Consider the following 20,064-nt stretch of genomic DNA (forward strand, 5'->3'; position numbering starts at 1 on the left):
AAATTAACTAAAAGTTGTAAACATTTTTTTTCAGTTTCAATTTCTTTTTCTTTTGAACAAACTCCATGGCCCTAATTGAGCTCTATGTAAAATATGAAGGTAATATTTATTTTTCAGAATTTTACGATTACCTATATGCTTCCAAAACAAAAATACTTTCATGAACTACAAATCTGCATATTTTTTTTTGTTACTTCTTTATAGCCGTGTGCTTTTATTCTGACAGTAGCGGGACCGTTACCAGTATGACGAAGCTCGCCTTGACGTCCCAGCTGAGGTGAAGTGACCCACGTAAATAAAATTATTACAACGTGGCACTCAGTGAAACACGGCCTTTAAAATTAGCGGTTTTACTTTCTACACATTTTTATTTAGACCAGTTTCATAGCTGCTAAATTAAGCTACAATATTATCTAATAGGATGTTTACAAATTAAACATTATCTAAAATTACAACAATATGTTTCAGGAGTAGCTGATTACTATTTGATTTAATTAGTGTCTACAATTTTCAGATTTAATGCTTAAAGAAGTTGTTACCTAATTTAAAAAAAAAAAAAAACTACCTGGTTGTTAAAAATTTAACTCCAGCAAAGAGTACAAATCATATTAATGTAAATGTTAAAGGAAAAAAATCACTATTGGAGCTCGCGGGTTAATGCAGTGGTTCCCAAAGATTTTCTGGGCCCCCCTATGGACTACAATAAAATTCCCCCCCCCAAAAGAAAAAATAAATAAAAAATCAACTGGCCACACACATCGTTCAACCAGACATAAACCTGTACACATATTTTGTTTTCAAACTCCACTGAAGTTTATTTCACACTTCAGGTTGCAACAAAATAAACTACAAACCATCTTTACAGTGAAACACTTTTGTGTAACTGTGTTTATTTTTCTCCATCCATCCATACCGCTTCCCTCCACCCCCCTGCAATGGCACTGCGCCCCCCCTAGGGGGCGCGCCCCGCACTTTGGGAACCACTGGGTTAATGTGTTGGGGTATTTTAATCCTCTCTATGCCGTTTGTGGGGTTAATTGCTCGATTCATCGTGTTTAATACAGCAGAGGGGAGGAAACGTGCATGCATTGAAGCCCGAGGGCGCCACCTACTGGTTTTACCTTCTCACATTACTTAGTGAAAAACTTTTCCTCTTCAGGAGCCTCTTTTTTGTCCTCATCGGGGTTCAGGCGAACTCAAGATTTTTAAAGGATCTTTACCAAACAACTTTGGAAACTTTTCCAGATTTTTCTGTAATAATTTCTTCTAGAATCTCCCTGCACACAACAAAACAATCGCTTTTATTCTCCGCCTGCAGAGGAATCGTGGTTAGTGCCATGCCAACCAACCGATGTGCTGCTGCTGCTGCGTTCATTTTATTCTTCTTCTCAGGTGAGTTCAGAAGCTACAAAACATCTAATAGCAGATCTATAACTTTTATATGATTGTAAAATTAACTGCAAGAACATTTTCAGGACACTTGAATGACAAAAAAAATCCGTTGCTTTAATTGTATAAAAATCTAGTTTATTGCTGAAGTGATTTTTAAATACACAAATGCTGCTTTAGGCTAAAGATTAGAGTGTCGAACCTCAAATTACTACCCTACTGCCCCATTTTACTACAACAAGAATGTGTAACTTTCCTTTTGAAGAAAAAGAAATCAGAAAACCTTTTAGAAAAACATACATATGTGTATTTAATTGCATGTTGCATGAGATTTACAGAGAACATAGTAAGAAAAAAGGACATAAAACAAGACAAAACCAGAAGGAAACAAAAGAAATATCAGTAACAGTTAGTAATCGATTACTTGCAAATAATTTAAAGTAATTAAACTGACAGTAATGCATGACAAGTCATTTACCTTGTAATAAAATTAGGTGCATTAACATTTAGTTTGTAAGAGTCTTTAAAATGTCTTTACATGTCTTTCAGTGTGTTTAAATATACGGTTTAATGCTGTATGTAGGATTTCTGGAGGTAATTACAGCAGCTCATCTTTCGCCTCTTGCTACTGCAGCAGGAAAACGCCTTCATTTCAGCAGAAACAACATTTGTATTAGATGCAGATGTGCTGACTGCACAGTGAGCCCATCTTCCTCGCAGGAATGAGGAGCTGCTCCTCGGCTGTCCCCCAGCATGCAACTGGCCAGGCTCCAGTCAGGATGAATTAAACATTAACCCATCAAACACACTTTTAGATTCAAGCTTCTTAATGCTCCATAGACAAAATCCTTACTGGCTTTGTAGCATATGTTTTTGTTCCCATTGGTATGTAGATTTGTCTTTGAGGTTGGAAGGCCTCCTCACCATCACCCTAATCAACAGATTGTTTATTAGATTCAAGGAGGGATACTTTTAGGGTTTCAAAATAAAATCTTAAATTTCTTTCATACCGGATTTGATTTCATTATTATTTTTTTTGCTTTCTTTAAAAAGAATAAAATAAAAATTGAGTATACTTTCAGAAAGTTGGTTTTATTTCTGTCATCTCTTCTGAGAGTTGAATCCATGTAGTGTATTAGGTTATGAGATTATATTAGCAGAATAAAGACATAACTTTACCAGGAGAACGTCTTGAAATTACAAGATAAGCTTTTTAATGTTTTTTTTGTGTAGAAAAACAAAACAATGTTTCCAAAAGTTAGCAAGAAAAGAATTTCTTCACATTTTGCATGATTTTGTACTTCCATTTGGGTTTCTACTGCTTCTATAAACAGCCCAAGGGCTTAAAAAAAACACTAAGATGTTTTTAGGCAATAGGTTAATGCTTTTTGGAATCTGTAAAATGAGTTGTTTCAAAAACCTTCTTAATGTAACGTCACAAATCAGCAGGCACTTCCCAGTTACCAATAACAAAGCCCAGCCCAATACCTAGCCACCCAAGTGGAGCTCCAGCACCTTTGGTCAGCTGGTTTTACCACTCTAGTTCTGTACAAGGGCTGCTGGAAAAGACAAGTGTTTTGGTGTTGTGCAGGGAGCTCTACTTCTGCTTTTCAAAGATGTATGGTTGAATAATTGTACATCTGTTTGCAGCCATTTTCATGTGTGAGTGTAAACGTTGAGTTGGGAGGCGTGGCCAGCAATATATCCTAAATCAGCTCCTTATGAGAGAAGATCAAAATAAATACAACTCACCAGAATAAAATCTTTTAACTAAAAATGATTTCCTGGGGATAAAAATGTAATGAACATGTTTTGTAGATCTACCCTAACCTGTTCAAGGAAGCATAATAGGTCACTTTTAAAAATCTGAATTTTCCTGCCAATTGTCTCTTGTTTTATCGGGTTAAGCTGTAGTTTAACTTCCCTCTCTCATCCTCAGGTGCTCCTCTGTGCTTACTGGACAGGTGGTTTAATTACAGCTCTGCTCCAATCACTACCAGTTAAATACCGAGGAGCTCTCCCTACCCTCTCCCTCAGTGGGGCTTCATTTAATCCTGCAAGATAACAGCCACACCTAAAAACTGCCCAGGAGCACACAGGGACTCAGACGATTGAAAGGACGCTGGTCGTTTCTCTTTGTCATTAGAGAGGAAGTGGACACACAGTGCCATTGTTTGGGTATTCGGCACCATTTGATCCATGAGGCCCCAGAGCCAGACTCAGGGCAGTTATAAAGGTAAAGCTTCCTTGAACAGGTTAGGACAGGTTTATGAGTGATACTGAACATTTTCATGGCATTTTATGCACAAAATCATTAGATTAAGAGACTTTAGTTCTGTTTATTTAGAGCTCCTTTCAGAATGAGTTGTCTTAGGGCCTCTAACACTTTAAATCCAATTAAGCTGTTGCTGGCCACGCTCCCAAACTCAACTTTTACACTCTCATGTGAATTTGGCTGCAAATAGATGAACAATTATACTATCATACATCTGTGAAAAGCATTAGTAGAGCCTCCTGCACAACCACAAGAACACAGCAAGTGGTTTCTGAATGGTAAGATCAAAATTATTAGATTTAGATATTTAGCATGTTTCCAACAGCACACTACTGTACAAGGAAAAAACAAAACACTAAAAGTCATTAAAAGGTAAAGGAGTCAAAAACCAAACATTAGACAGAGAGAAGAGCTTAACAGGCTTTTAGACTAACAAAGTCTACATTCACCCTTCAGCCTGAAGTAACCCAAATCTGATTTTGAATTATTTTTGCTTTAATGCTAACCTGTATCTGAGATTATTATGACAGTCTGAATAACACAGATTGCATTTTTACAAATGCGACCCACACCACTTGGATATGTGTTCCTAATCCAATATGTATCTGATTTTTAAAAATGTGACCTGTCTCTAATGCTCGGTTCAACCGACCTGAACCTCATTGATACACGACCTGAACGTCATTGATACACAACCTGACGTCACTATTCTGCGTCCTGATACGCGCAGTCAGGAAGAAAAACAACAGAAATGGCAGGACGGTAATGAGGATTAAGTCATGTGCTAGCTGCGGTTGGATAAAAATGTTTAAATCACAAGGCATGCTCCACCGTTAGCATCCGCCGTTAGCAGTTAGCGTTTACTCCCAAAAATACTGATCAATCAATCAATCAATCAATCAATCAATCAATCAATCAATCAATCAATCAATCAATCAATCAATCAATCAATCAATCACTTTATTTTGGTAAATTGTCCACATTAAACACAAGAAACAACAAGGAGCATGCTCGCTACATGTGACGTTAGTGCGCATTTTTAGGTTATTTGGGGCTCACATTAGGAGATCACATAAAAGTTGCGTATATTTGGAAACAAAAAAAAGTGGATTTCACATAAACCAGCTGACCAAACGTGCTCCGCCTGGGTTTTTTTTTTGTCTCTGCAGAAATTATAGGAAGGTGTAACAAATGAGGCCAACAGGTCCAGTTTCAGATATTATTTATTTTAACACCCTTTATGTTCAATATGAATCAAGCTCAGAACACTCAAAAAAAGTAAAAAAATAAAATAAAATAAGGCTTTTTAGCTATTTTAAAAAAATATGTGACGGCTTTTAGCAACCTCAACCTTGGCTGAGGTTGCTAGGTAACGGCGCAGTGCCAGTCTTGAATGTGACGTTACATTCCTGAGGTTTTTGAAACGGGTTGTTTTCCAGATTCTTAAAACAACTAACTTATATATTGCTAAAAACGGCGGGGTGTATTTTAAGCGCTTTTTAGAAGCAGTTGAGACCCAAAGGAAGTACGAAATGTGAATTAAAGGACAGTGCCGTTTGAATGCCCTCATGGTGCATGCCGCTTTAAGTCTGCTGCTTCTTGAATCTTGCATAGTATCAGATGAGCTGAGTGTTTATTTCCTGTGTGACTAATACTCTGAGAGGAAGAGGGGGCTACATTAGCCTGGGGGGAAGAGAGCTCGTTATGAGGAAAAATGCTGATGACAGCTTTAATCTAAAAGTCTTCTGCTTTTAGAAACAATGTGCCAGCTGGATGTGAGGCATCCTTATTAAGAGAACATGTTGTTGAAGCGACCTTTCAGTTGGAGAAAGGAAGTGGAGCAGGAATGAGGCCTGAGACGGGGGGGGAGGAAACTCTGGCATCCAGCTCCAAACATGGAGTCAGACTTTCAAAGGGCATAATGAGCGTGAAACAGCTGCAGAGAAGTTCGGGTGGCTGCAGAGGGAACTACATGTGGTGTTGTGCAATAAGATACACAATGAGTCTTTAATAGAATAATGAAACTGTGCTGGGTTTCCACATTTGTAATCAGATGAAGTATTTTATAACGTGAGCCTGAAGACATCCCATATGCTTCCCTTTATTCATTCATACAAGTCACATTTGTTAAAAAGTTCATTCATTTCAGCAGCTTAATTCACTAAATGAAACCCATTACATAGATTAATTAGACTCAGGCTGACATGTTTCAAGCCTTTATTTGATTATTTTCTGCCTACAGTGAATAAAACCTGACATATAAAAATAAAAAAGACACAAGAACAGAGTACATGCCTCAGACTACAAGATAAGTCAAATGTTATGAGTTAAAATCTTATGTGGTGTTTGAATGTGTCAGCTCTAACATATAGTGACATAACACACCTCCAGCTTTTTTAAATATTGGATTCTAAATGTTTGGTTTGTGATTCATTTATTTATTATTTTTAAAATGATGTGGAATAACTTTTGGTCTAGAAGTAAAGAAATATAAATGAATAACATTTTTAACACATAAATTTGAATCAGTGAGGGAATCAGAGATTTTTCATGGAGGCACAACAAAAAAAATGAAACTATAAAACACTAAACATGGCAATATTTTTATTAAAACTAAAAATAAGAATGAAACTTAAAAATAAATAAATACAAAATACAAAACTACAATATCTTATTGAATATAAAAAAGAACAAACATTAAACAAACAAATAAATAACACAAAACTATCAAAACTAAAAATAAGAATGAAACAAAAAAATGTAATTAAAAACACAAAACTGCAATATTTTATTGGAACTAAAAAAGAAGAATGAAATAAAAAAAATACAAAACAGGACAACATTTTATTGAAACTAAGAAGAAATAAATAAAAAAACACATAGGAGGTTGCAGAACCCTGAACTAGCAGATGCAAACTGCGATCCAGTCTCAATATGGCTCAAGCTAAAAGAGTAACACCTTAATTTATAATTCATTATTAAAGTAAAACTGTGAAGGTAAAATATGAAATTGGTCCAAGGAGCTAATTAGCTACAGTTTCTGTGCCAGTGCATATCATAAGAAACTTGATTTAGTTTTTTATCCACCCTGTTGGTCTCTGTGTAGAACCTTCCAAGTATATTTAATGCAGGCTTGGAGGTTATTTCTTGATAAGTTTCATATTAATCTGTAAATGAGCCTCTTCTGATTTATGGTTGTATTTTATGAAGATTTTTTATCATAAAAAAAGTTGTCAAGAAATAAGTAAATATGAAGATTTTAGTGAAACAGCTTCCAGATCTAAAGTTAATCAATTCTATAAACAAATTAATGATGACAAGGAGATAATTATAGCTTTACATCAAGTTAGATAGGTTAAATAATTTAAAATAACTGATGCACTACAAAAATGTAGTGAAATTTAAACTTGTAAATAAGGTTATTAGAATCACAATGCAACAAAAACAAAACATAATCAAATTTTTACAGCATTAAATCAAGTATTTCTGTTTAGTATTTACGTTTGCATCTGTGAGAATGATGTTGGAGCTTTTCACACAGTTTTAAAACTTTCATGAGTTTCCATCATCCTCCCTGATTTGAAAACCAGACATTTCCTCCATTAAAGTTACAGGAAATGAGCCAACGTGAGGGGAAGCGCTTACATGGCCGCCTGTCTCTGTTACCCTCATTTTCTGTCCTCCTCATGTAATATTCATCTGTTTCACCTACATTCACTGGAAACATTTCAGACATGTTTGAAAATGTGTTTTATGTCTCCACATTTCAGCGGGAGCCACAACAGACTACGACAGCTACAGTGACTTCATAGAGGAAGACCTCACTCCTCAGCTGGACTACAAAGGTGCAAATGTGAAACACGTGTATAATATTAATAGTAATAATTATAGTAATAATACTTTATTGATCCCCTAAAGAGGGGGAAATTTAGTTTGTCCCAGCATTGCACAATAACAACAATAATAAATAACAATGAGCATATAATGATAGTCCTAGACACACATATTGCTCAGTACATTAAATATATAATCAACATTTAAAACGCACAGCTCTAGAGACTAATAATAATATTTAAGGCAGCATTATTTGAGGCAAATACATCTCTCTATGCTTTATATATACATATGGATTATGATTAAAATTTGATGTTTATAATGATTGTTACATTTGCTGTTCAAAATTGCAAAATTCACAATAGAAAATTAACATTTTGGATGTTTTTGTTCCTTCTGAAAACAATCCAAGCACTTAGAACAAACTTCCAGCTGCTTATTTTGTCGTCAGTAATTTAATGTTTTTTGGTGTCCGGAAAACAAGCTGATTCAAAACCTCCCAATTGTTGAGTCATAACCAAAAGGAACTGTGTCGTTACCTAGCAACTCCAGCTAAGCCCAGCCCCGTTACCTAGCAACTCCAGTGGAACTCCAGCAGGTTTGCTCAGTATTTTCTGAAAGGAGCTCAAATTAGGCAGAACTAAGCAGACTGAAATCTCATTCTAAGAATTATTTTCATGTTTTGTATCACCATAGACCTATCCTAAACTGTTCAAGGAAGCATAATAGTTTTAAGTGATAATTAAGTAGTGTTAATATATTTCTGCTTCAGGTTTATAAAAACATGAATCCCAGATAATTAATTTTTACTATTTCCTTCTCAACAAGATATTTGTTTGGATAAAGTTTATTCTGGCTGTTGTTGTTTGTTTTAATTTCCTTAATGATTTGAACATCTTACAACATATTTTCCTTCTAAAACCAAATCTTGTATTAAATAACAAGCGTCACCAAAATATAACATAACTAGAGAGCCTGTAAAATAAATAATTAGCTAACAATTATTCAAGATTTACATAATGACAGTAAACATGTAATATGTTGTGCAGTCTGACTTTTTGACCTTAGAAAACATAAAATATTGGCACATAATAAGCATGAATTTTCTGACCAATATTTAAGTTATTTTACTTTCCATCACATCTAGAAGATGTGACATTAATGTTTTATTTTTTACAATTTTAACCTTTTGTTAAATATAGAAATTGAGTTTAACTTAATAGACAAATTGGCAAAAAAAAATTTGTCTAATAATGTTATTGTTTTATGCTGTTTTGTTGCACAGGAATAATTTTGAACATTTAACAGTTGCTCCATTTTATGGATTTTCTAATCCTTTTTTAGACTGGCTGCTTTTTCAGTTCTTTCCTTGGATTTTGGAGGAATTTTCCTAAGAATTGATAAGATGACATAAAATAATCTTCATTGGTGACAGAAATGAAAACAGAATACTAAATAGTAACAGCAATAAATCATTTTTCTGCTTTTCTTTGTATGTTTTTTCTTCTTCTTTGAAAACAGACCCAAACTGGTGTCGCTCTCCACATCTGCCTAATGGTGAGGTGTCGTGCCGGTCCGCTCACGGCGGGGCCCACAGGGGTTTGCTGGGCACCCGGTGTGAGATGACCTGCGACCGAGGCTACCGACTGCTGGGCAGAAGGTCCATTCAGTGCCTCGCCAACCGCCTCTGGTCCGGGTCGGCTTACTGCCGCAGTACGTGGAAACTTTTATTCTTTATTACCAACAATATGAATCTGAGGCCTTGTTAATTACTGCTCTGAATATGCTCTTTCAACAACAGGCCTTTTTAGAGTCTGTTTAGGGGTTAGGGTTAACGATTAATCGATTGCTAAATAAGTTTACGATTATTTCAATAATTCATCATGATTAATCGTTTCAGCCCTATTTTAAAACAATAAAGCAAAAAGTAAAGGAGTAACATTTTATTTGAACTTAATGAACGTAATTCAGAGCCCTCCATTGGAAATGCTCTGCATGCTAGAGCTCGTCTATTGAATGCTTTAAACAGACGAGCAACTAGATAGACGAGGATCTAACTCTGGATCCTAAAATGGATGCTGATGTTAATGAGAAACCAGAGCTGGGAAACAGACTTACGAATAGTTAGTCATGAGTCTGACAGAACAACCTGCAGGCGTTTCAAGGAGGCTTTGTTTAGACACGTGAAGGATGAATTTTAGTCATCCAGATGTGAAGAAATAAGAAGAGCATGAATAAGAATTTACACTTCAGATTGTAACAGAATGAAACTTATCAAACTGCCAAACTGAGATTTGACCAACCAAAAACATGATTACAGCAGAAACCAGTGTCTAATTCCACTTTATGCTTTTCCTTACATTATTACATGAATTTGAGAACTAGCAACATGTAAAAACAGAAAGTTTTCTCAATGTACCGCTTGAAATGATCATGAAATTAGAATAAGGCTGAAACGATTAATCAGATTAATCGTGATTAACCTATTACTGAAATATTGTTAACTAAGTAAGTAATCGATTAATCATTAACTGGAGAACTCAGACTCTAAGAAGGCCATTTGATTAAGAAACTACATATTTAGATCAGTAATTAAATCAAAACTGTACAAAAATATGTAAACAATTTGCATTTAGGATAAAAAAAACACCTTTATTTATAATTCTGTTTAATCCAAAACATAGTTTTAGCTTCACCTAGTTCAAATTCACTAAAGGAATGGTATCACATTCTAGGCAATAAAACCGATTCTTTTCTCATTTAAAAAAGGAATTTAATTATTTATTTGCATCTTTTAATGTCCAGCCATCCATTATCTTACACCCTTGTCCTTAGAGGGGTCGCGAGGGCTACTGGTGTCATGAGTTGCGGTGGTGAAGGTGGTGAGGCAGACGCTGTAGACCCAGGTTGAAGTAAAGATGGTAATTTTAATAATAAATCAGGTTCAAAACAGTCCACAAAGTTCTGGCGGCACGGCTGAGCAGAAGCCAGGGCTCACACCGGTAGCAACATGCAATTATCCGTGGCAAACGAACAGGTAGACAGAAATGACGCGACGAGGACCCGACAAAACACAGAGACACAGGTGAGACTAAATACACAGGAGGTAATTAGGGAACGAGAAACACCTGGGAGTAATCAAGGGGAAGACGGGACAACACGGAGACACAGAGACACAGGAAAACTCAAAATAAGACACAGAAAAACACGGAACACGACAACTGGTGCCTCGATCCTGGTGAACGTTTCTGGCGAGAGGCGGGGTTCACCCTGGACAGGGCGCCAGTCTGTCGCAGCATCTTTTAATGTATTTCAAATATTGTTGAATAAAGCTTATGAGGTTAAATGTAACTGTGACAGACTGGCGACCTGTCCAGGGTGAACCCCGACGCTCGGCCAAAACGTTCACTGGAGATGGGCGCCAGTAGCCCTCGCGACTCCTCTAAGGACAAGGGTGTAAGAAAATGGATGGATGGATGGAGGTTAAATGTAAATCTGTATAATGTGACAATTTTGTATCTGATTAATCGATTAATTGATTAATCGTCAGAATAATTGATAGAATGTTTAATTACTAAAATAATTGTTTGTTGCAGCCTTAAATTAGAATAAATAAACAAGACAAAAATATAATTTCAGAGCCGATGAAAGGTCCTGCAGGAAGAAATAGGCCACAAATAATATTTTCTGATTGAAATTTGATCTGTAAATCATACACTTCAAAAACACAAAATCTTATCAAGTATTCCTGGTTTAGGTTCTTGTCCAAATATCTTAGTACACTTTAAATAAAACAAAAATAACTTAAAAGGAACTATCCAGAAAGACATAACAGCTTGTTTTGAGTCAATTATATCTTAATATTGATGAAAATTTGCTTTTATATTGGCAGATTATTTCACTAAAACCTGAGAAAAATCTCGTTATAAGTAAAATAATCTGCCAGTGGAACTAGGACTTTTAAATCAATATTAAGGATTCTTGACTCAAAACAAGTTCTTATATCTTGCTGAAAAGTCACTTGTAAATAAGTTGTATTTTATTTCAAGTGTACAAGATATTTGCACTAGAACATAAACCAGAAATACTTGGTAAGATTTTGCGATTTTTGCAGTGTAAAAAAGGGCCTAAATATGACTGCAGTGAATGTGTGTTGACGTTTCTGCAGGGATTCGTTGCCATGTCCTGCCCCTCATCCCACAGGGCAGATACTCCTGCACTCAGGGCTTCTTCGTGGACTCCAGGTGTGAGTTTACCTGTCGACCCGGCTATCGCATCGAGGGGGAACACTCACGCACCTGCCTGCACCGGGGTTCGTGGAGCGGAGTGCAGCCGGAGTGTTCAGGTTGGGTTTCTTTAAGATGTTCAAACTTTTAAAAGTCTTATAGGAAATTCTGTGAAGTGCAGCTTTAATTCGGATCCATTTGTGCTATTGTTTAACTTCCTGAGATTCCTTTCTCAAAACAAGCTCCATATGTGTTTGCTCCAACGGCTTCACAGGAACTGACTAATTTCCTGAGTGGATCCAAACCGCAGCCCACAGTTACTTTTCATGTTCAACTCCTGAAATAAAAGCTGTTGCCTTTTCCACAAAACACTTCGTAAAACTTCATTAAGTTTTCTGAAATTAGCATTAGCGTCACTTAACCTTATTGTCTGTGTTTATCTTACATCACTTTGTTCTCTAAAGGGGTAAATATGAAATTTTAGACCCATAAATCTTTACTTATTGAAATCATAAAATATAAATAAAGCATACTTAGGCCTTGTCGTTGTTTTTAAAGGCAAATAAATTATTCTAAAACACATATTAGCAGTAAAAAACAGGAAGTGAGCACCATATTTGGATGACAACACATAATCTGGATCTGCAGTGTCAGATGGATTCATGTTTTATATAAATTAAAAGGATAATTTAATGAGAATATGTTTAATAATTGTAGCAAGAGCTTTTGATACAAAGATAATATAATCAGGCGGTAAAGAGGAGAGCCTATGAGATAATTATTTAACTTCAGATTTTATTATTTATTTTCTCTGTGTCTGAGCTAAATGACGGACAAAGTCTTTAACTGATTGCTTTAACTGCTGTACCACCCAACATGTGTAGTGTTAGCATGAAACGGTTTTTTAGGACAAAATACCATTTTCATGGGGAAACTAACTACAAATATCAGAGTTTAAGCAACTTGACAAACTTGTTTCTGGACTATTGTTTTGACAGAAACATTAGTAAAACATAGAATGGTTATGCGGAAAAAAAGAGAGACTTACACAATCACTGCTTCTTAATCTAAAGAAGGCTTTTCTGATGACACTTTTAGGAGGAATAATGCTGGCAGAACCGCAGGAGAAATGACTTTTTCTCTCTCAATGTTGCCAGAAATATTGTTGTTTTTCTCTGTGAGTTTGACACAAAGAAGTTTTATAGCTTAAATCTGTCCTTTGGGTTCTGGTCTACTAGGTCTCACATGATAAATCACCATAAAGACATAATTTTATTAATTCACACACTTTACCATCGCTACTTTTTTGTCTTTGGTGGACATTGTGTGATGCATCCATGACCGAATTTAGTATTCCAAATTAAAAATTATTTGTTTTATGGCCCATTTTGGCTGTATCCTGCTGACTTTATGGCAAATTTATTGGAACTTAGAGATGAATTTACTGCCGTAGCTATAAGCCTGACCACTACTGAATAGCTGTTAAAATTATATTTGCTGGTTTTTAACATCTTAAAGGAGATCTATTACACAAACGTCACATTTTGCATGTGACATTTGTACTTACATTCGAGATAAAAAACAAACACCCAGACATTTTTTTGGCAAAAAGTGAAGGTTTTTTAATGTCTGGAAATTGACCCGTTTCAAAAACCTGATTGTTGAGTTACACTCGACTGCTCACTGCTGCCGTTAGCTAGCGAACCCCAGCCAACCCACTCTGTTACCTAGCAACCCAAAAGGAGCTCCAACACTTTTGGTCGGCAGGTTTTACCGCTCTATGTCCTGTACAATGACTGCTGGAAAAGACAAGTGCGTTGTTGTTGCGTTATCATTCAGAAACCACTTGCTGAGTTCTTGTTGGTTGTGCAGTAGGCTCCACTTTTGCTTTTCAGAGATATACAGGTAGTATAATTGTGCATCTATTTGCAGCCATTTTCACATGCAATTGTATACACTTGGATTGGAGATTGTTGCCAGCAGCAGATTGTTTGGATTTAAAGTGACAAGAGGCCCTAAAACAGCTCAATCTGAAATAGGCAGAACTGACCAGATTAAAATCTCATTATCTAAGAATGATTTTGTGGAAAAAATGGAATGAACATGTTTTGTTTAGCTATAGAGCAATACTAACCTGTTCAAGGAAGCATAATAGGTCACCTATGGTAACATGATGAGAGACAAACAGGAAGAACTATGCCAGATGAATAGAAATGCATAGCTGCAGATCTTGCAATAATAAAAGGCATATCTTGTATCTGCGTTTTGTGGTGATCAATATTTTACTTCAGATACCGACCCTCCGAAGATCAGGTGTCCACCATCCAGACTGAAAGTGGCTGAACCTGGGAAGCTCACCGCCAGAGTGAGCTGGGACTCCCCAGCTGCCACTGATACTGCAGACAAACACCTTAAGTAAGTTGATTTTCTCCTTCCTGCTTCTTCTTCACTTTTAAATAAACACTCGACCGTCCCCTGTCTCTGCTGTGCAGTGTGGTGCTAGTGGACCAGCAGCCCGGCTCCGAGTTTAAAGAGGGACTGCATGTCATCAGATACAAGGTGTACGATCAGGCCAGGAACAGAGCTGCCTGCAAGTTTATTGTACGTGTTGAGGGTAAGCGGCCAAGGGTTTTTTTCCTCTCATGAAGTGATTCCAGCTGCTACACATGGAGCTGACACAGGCGTTTTTCCACTCTGTCTCAGTGAGAAGGTGTCCAGCGCTGCCGCCGCCGCTGCACGGTTACCTCATCTGCTCCTCTGATGGGAATAACTACGGCGCAGAGTGTGAATACCTCTGCGACGGCGGATATGAGCGCAAGGGAGCGTCTAGCCGAGTCTGCCAGTTCAACCGCAGCTGGAGCGGAGGACCGACTGAGTGTGTCTGTGAGTAGAAACAACACACAGCAACAGTTTAAAAGATGTATCGATAAATTCATTTAGATTAGTGTTTTATAGCATGAATCTTTGGGAAATGTGACTATTTTTGTTTAAAATCTGGACAATGTGTAACTTTTTGAGTACAGGGTTATCTGGCGAGTTTTAAATTTTTTCAATTAATACCAGAGACCTTAGAAGTTTGATTTGGGATTAGCTCATACATGTTTTAAGATATGTTTTGAGTCTTGTACACTTAGGATGTTTTCATAGCTGATAGTCCGGTGGTCATGGTTGGACTGGGGACCAACATTTGTTACATTTTCAGCTGCTGCAGTTCGCCTTCACACTGCACTGCATCAAATGATCCAAACCCTCCAAAAAACCTGATCCCATCCTCGCCTGCGCTGCATCAAGAACTACTGAAGCAAACAACATAAAAACCACAGAAGAAGATATTGAGCGCGATTTCTTTCTTTGCAACATATAAACAAAACTCGTGTTGCATCACATGTTAGTGGTTGTAGAAGGTTGTTGGTAAAAGAACATGAGCTATTTCTCCCGTTAAAACATTAGTATTGTTGTTTCTAAATGAATATGAACTTGTTTTCTTTGCATTATTTGAGGTCTGAAAGCTCTGCAACTTTTTCATTATTTTTGACCCTTTCTCATTTTCTGTAAATAAATACTAAATTTTTCCTTGGAATTTCATTTTACTCAAACATATATCTATAAAAAGTAAAATCATAGAAACTGACTTTTATGTGGTCTCTTAATTTTTTCAAGAGCTGTATTTATATACTAGCTTTTTGCTCTTGGGGAACCCCTGGTGGTGTGGAGGTCCTAAACAGCCTTTTTGCTCCCATTGCCTTGGAAAAGCTCAAAGATCATGAATAATTATAACAGCCTTTGTAAATTTGTGCAAACATTGTAGTATTTATGTGCTGCAGTTGGTAAATTATTGTTTATTTTGCAGCGATGGAGTTTAAGTTCAACGTACAGACAGTCGGCGCGCTCCTGGATCAGTTCTATGAAAAGAGGAGGCTGCTGATCATGTCGGCGCCCAACATATCCGACCCGGACTACCAGCTGCAGAACATCATGATCCAGGCGAGGAATCGTCGCTCTGATTTCTACAGTGTTTACAGGGTTGTTTTTTTAACAGTGCTTTAACGAACAGGTTCTTCTTTTCCCCAGAAATCTGACTGTGGGTTGGACCTTCGACACGTCACAGTGGTTGAGCTGCTGGGCTCTCCGCCGCGTGAGACAGGACGCATCAAAGAAAACCTGCTGCAGTCGGACGTCATCGAGGGTTTGAGGTGAGACCTGTCTATGGTTCATTCAGAGAAAATAAACTAATTAACAAAAATATATATATCATTACAAGTAAGGAGTATTTTCTCTTCACCTTTTAAAGGGGAAATATTATGCAAAATCAACATTTTTGATCTTTTTTATCATGTAATGATGTCATTTCCTAGAATTGTTTCACAATTATTTTGTGACAATAATAATAAAAATTATGATACTTTTTTTTTACTACTTCATTTTTAGTTAACTGCATAACACGGCATTCAGCACAAATGCTACTATTAAAAACATTCCTATTTGACATAGATCAAAGATCCTACAGATTCTTCAGGGTGTCATTTACATAAAGAAATGTGATTTATTTTACTAAACTGCACATAGAGACTTTATTTAATCATATTCATGAATTTACTGATATTTTTGGATGCTCACACGGAAAAAAAACAAGGCAGAAAATAGTTTAGAAAATTATATTTTAGTCAGTTTTTTAACATCAATTAAAATTTATTGTGCTGACAATAAATGCAGATTCTTATTTTGAATTTTCGTCAAATCAAGACAGGAATTTTGATTTGATGATATCAAAATAGTCAAATCATCAAATTTTGTCAATGTTTTTTAAATTCATTGTGAAAAATAAACGATTGTTTATCATTTATTTTTCACGATAAATGATATGGTAAATGCCCAACCTTATTGTTCCCTCATCAATAACGTAAATGGAGTGTTAGCTTTTACTTGGAAAGAGTAAGAGGTTCTTAAAGAGACAGAGGCCAATTTTAAGGCATCAGAAATTAAATTAAATATGTATTTATTTCAAGTAGGGCTGTTGTAAACGAATATTTTAGTAACGTTATGCTGCTAACACTTAGCTTTCATCAACAACTCAGGCGGAAGTCAGATTTCCGTGCAACACAAGTAATAACCCGGCCAGGAATACGGTGCGCTAAATAATAAAATATAACTTAACGAAGCGTCGAGGGAGATAAATTTTCCTCGAGGAATTTTAATAATCGAGGTACTCAATCATTTGAGGAATCATTTCAGCCCTAATTTCAAACAAGTAAAATGTCAGAGAACAACTAAAATAAAGTATAACAATAATCAAACAGTAAAAAACTTCCATATCCAGATTAAAAAGGAGTAGGAAGAAGACAGTTTATTAAACCTACTTTAATTGTCTCAAATTTTTACTCATGTCACAATTTCTACTATTTCCAAATTACATCTATACAATTAATTTATTATTATGCAGTCTTACTATTTACAGTCTTCTGTAACTTATCCATACAGCTACATTCATCTTTAATAAAATAACCAGAAGCAAAATCTTTTCCTGTTCTATATAATCAATTGTTTTTCAAGTTAGTTTAGATATATACAGCATGAAGGCAACATAGTTACTTGATTATGCTATAAAATGGCACTATGAGTCATGGAAAACTCGCAACACTCTCCTTTAATGTCAAGAAAACACTCACTTAAGAGAGTCTATTGCTCTTATCCATTTTATAGTTAGCCATCTTCAAAGAAACATTATTAAAACAAGCTTTGGTCTACTGAGTTTTAAAAAAAAAGTCTCAACTTTGCACCAGAAACACACTAATTCCTCCTAGGAGAAGTCTAGGCTCAGACTTCTTTCCAATAACTGTGTAAGTCGAGAATGGAGCCCCTCTCATTCTTTCCAGACTGGAAAATCTCCAAACATCCAGTCTTTACCCTGACTCATGAATCCACAGCTTCACAGGACTGAACACAGAGAGTGGTAGTTAAAGGCAAGACGCTGCAGGGTAGGGAATAAAAGAAAAGAGCCAAACTTTAGTCCAACATGTGTGGCAGTTGCAGCAGTAACAAAAAAATAAATGTAGATGTGTTAAAGGTGACATATTATGCTTCCTGGAACGGGTTAGTGTAGGTCTATGGCCTGTACAAAACATGTTCATTACATTTTCTGTACAAAATAATTCTTAGATAAAGAGATTTTAGTCTGATCAGTTCATAATGACCTATTTTAGGACATCTTGTCACTTTAAATCCAAATATGCTGCTGCTGGCCACGCCCACTTAACTCAACGTTTACACTCGCACGTGAAAATGGCTGCAAACAGATACGCAATTATTCATCCACACATCTTTGAAAAGCAGAAGTAGAGCCTCCTGCACAACCAACAAAAATGCTGCAAAGTGGTTTCTGGATAGTTAAATCAACAACAAAACACTTGTTGTTTCCAGCAGCCATTGTACAGTGCATACAGTGTTAAAACCAAACGTGCTGGAGTTCCACTTGTGTTGCTAGGTAAAGGGGCTGGGGTTGCTAGGTGACGGTGCAGCACTCATTGAATGTCACTTAACAGGAGGTTTTTGAAATGGCTCATTTTCCAGACACCAAAAAACATTAATTTGTTGCCAAAAAACGGGCAGGTGTGTTTTTAAGCGCTTGTCTTTTTTTTGGAAGCAGTAGAAACCCAAAAAGTACAAAACCGTACACAATATGTTTTGCATAACTGGCCCCCTTTAAAGCTGCAGTTTGTAACTTCTATAAAAAAATACTAGAGGTAGGAGGAAGGTTGTAGCGCTGTCAATCATACTCTGCTCATCCAGTCTTATACCTCCCCCTCTGCTACTGCAGAGCCTGCCATGAATGCTCGGCTAGTTGGCATAGCCACCCATGATGGCAGATAAGCAGTGCTTTGTGTTTCTCCACCATTAGCACATTGAACAGGAAATACACCAGTTGATTGACAGCGCTAAGATCCGCCTCCTGGCTCTGATTGGTTGTTTTTGGTCGGGAGCGGTGCGTTTAAACAATAGTAGCATAGTGACGAGGTAGAAGAGATCAATCTTTTTGCAAATCATGAAACCGGACTCTGTTTCTGTTGTTAATTGCTTGTATTGTTTCCGTCTCTAGGCAAGCATTCAGAATCTCCCGATTCTACTTCAGCATGGTGCTGCTGGACAAGCTGGGCATCGACCAGGAGCGCTTCATCGTCCCGGTGTCGTCAGAGGAACTGTTCTCCTACATTGACAATTTCCTGCTGCAGGAGGAGGAACGGGAGAGGCTGGAGCTGCACAGAGACTTCTGTGACTAATTTATGGAGGCTCTCCGGCTGTCGTGGCAACGCTATCATGTTTATTAGAGGAGATGCAGAGGGACAACCAACCAGAAACCAGTTCCAGGAGGGGCAGGAGGGAGCAGAGGGCAGCTCCTCATGTTTAAATGGGGTCGTTACACAAGACTGAAGTGCTGGCACTGTTTGTTCAATATAAAACCAACATCTGGGGCAGGAAAGGAAGGAATTTATTTTATTTTACATCAGGCGCAAATTCTGTTCTAATTTATAATGAAATAAAAAAAATTTATTGCAAGAAATCTAGAATAACCTATTCTGCTTTAATGTCATGTTCAATTATTAAATCCCAGAGTTAAAAATCTAGTTTACCAGTAAATGACGCATTAGAAGAGGGAAAATGACCAGGTGGACATGCAAGTTATTGATTAATGAATTTAAAGTTCACTAATATTATCAATTGACTAATGATTACTTGATAAGCAGCATCTTTTCTTAATTATCTTACTTTTTCCTGCTTATCTTTTAGTTTAATTCCTTCTCTTTTTGCTTATTTTTTAAAGGAGCGGCCATCTTCTTAGAAACCTGAGTTTTCTATCAAGATGCCAACTGTCTTTCTATAACATAAATAGCTACATTTTTTAGAAATTATTTTGTATCAGATGTATTAAATACTGACAAAAAACCCCCAGAAAATTGTGTTTTTCTCACATTATTAAAGTTAGACGTATTTAAAAGAAAACATAAAAGAACCTCTAGGGTTGATGACAAAAAGATGAAAAGAATAAAATATGTGAAGCACTAAGTTGCTCATGAACAGAGATGTTCATATGGAAATCTGGTTAAAACTTCGCTAATGAAGTGCTTTAACTCACGTATCGCTCATTCAGCGATATTAAAGAGAAACGTTAGGTTGCCAGTTGCTTATATTTCAAAACAGAACCTTATAAGGTGCATTTTGCATCCCACATCTGACTGTTGGACCGTTTTTCACTTCCCGTTCTGGAACAGCCGCCATATTAATTTCTGTATAAACGGCTCCGGCTTGAGATGATCAGCCGCGCCCTCTACTGGACAGCGGCCAAAC

General features: G+C 36.6%; 1 protein-coding gene and 1 long non-coding RNA gene across 2 annotated transcripts; one reads left to right on the top strand and one right to left on the bottom strand.

Moving 5' to 3' along the window:
* Window positions 1–1,102: 1,102 nt before the first annotated feature.
* srpx2 (sushi-repeat containing protein X-linked 2) lies at window positions 1,103–19,673 on the top strand. Its single transcript, XM_032555166.1, has 10 exons — window positions 1,103–1,392; window positions 7,435–7,509; window positions 9,020–9,211; window positions 11,667–11,843; window positions 14,016–14,139; window positions 14,217–14,338; window positions 14,428–14,607; window positions 15,575–15,708; window positions 15,796–15,917; window positions 18,818–19,673. Exons 1-10 carry the CDS (start codon window positions 1,338–1,340, stop codon window positions 18,996–18,998), a joined length of 1,362 nt encoding a protein of 453 aa, XP_032411057.1. The 5' UTR covers window positions 1,103–1,337; the 3' UTR covers window positions 18,999–19,673.
* On the bottom strand, window positions 3,737–18,060 carry LOC116714536 (uncharacterized). Its single transcript, XR_004338073.1, has 3 exons — window positions 18,040–18,060; window positions 9,224–9,230; window positions 3,737–3,867 (listed from the first exon to the last, which is right to left on the bottom strand). It is a non-coding gene; the product is annotated as an uncharacterized LOC116714536 (long non-coding RNA).
* Window positions 19,674–20,064: the final 391 nt, after the last annotated feature.

This window comes from Xiphophorus hellerii, chromosome 23, assembly GCF_003331165.1.
Source record: "Xiphophorus hellerii strain 12219 chromosome 23, Xiphophorus_hellerii-4.1, whole genome shotgun sequence".
NCBI lineage: Eukaryota > Metazoa > Chordata > Actinopteri > Cyprinodontiformes > Poeciliidae > Xiphophorus > Xiphophorus hellerii.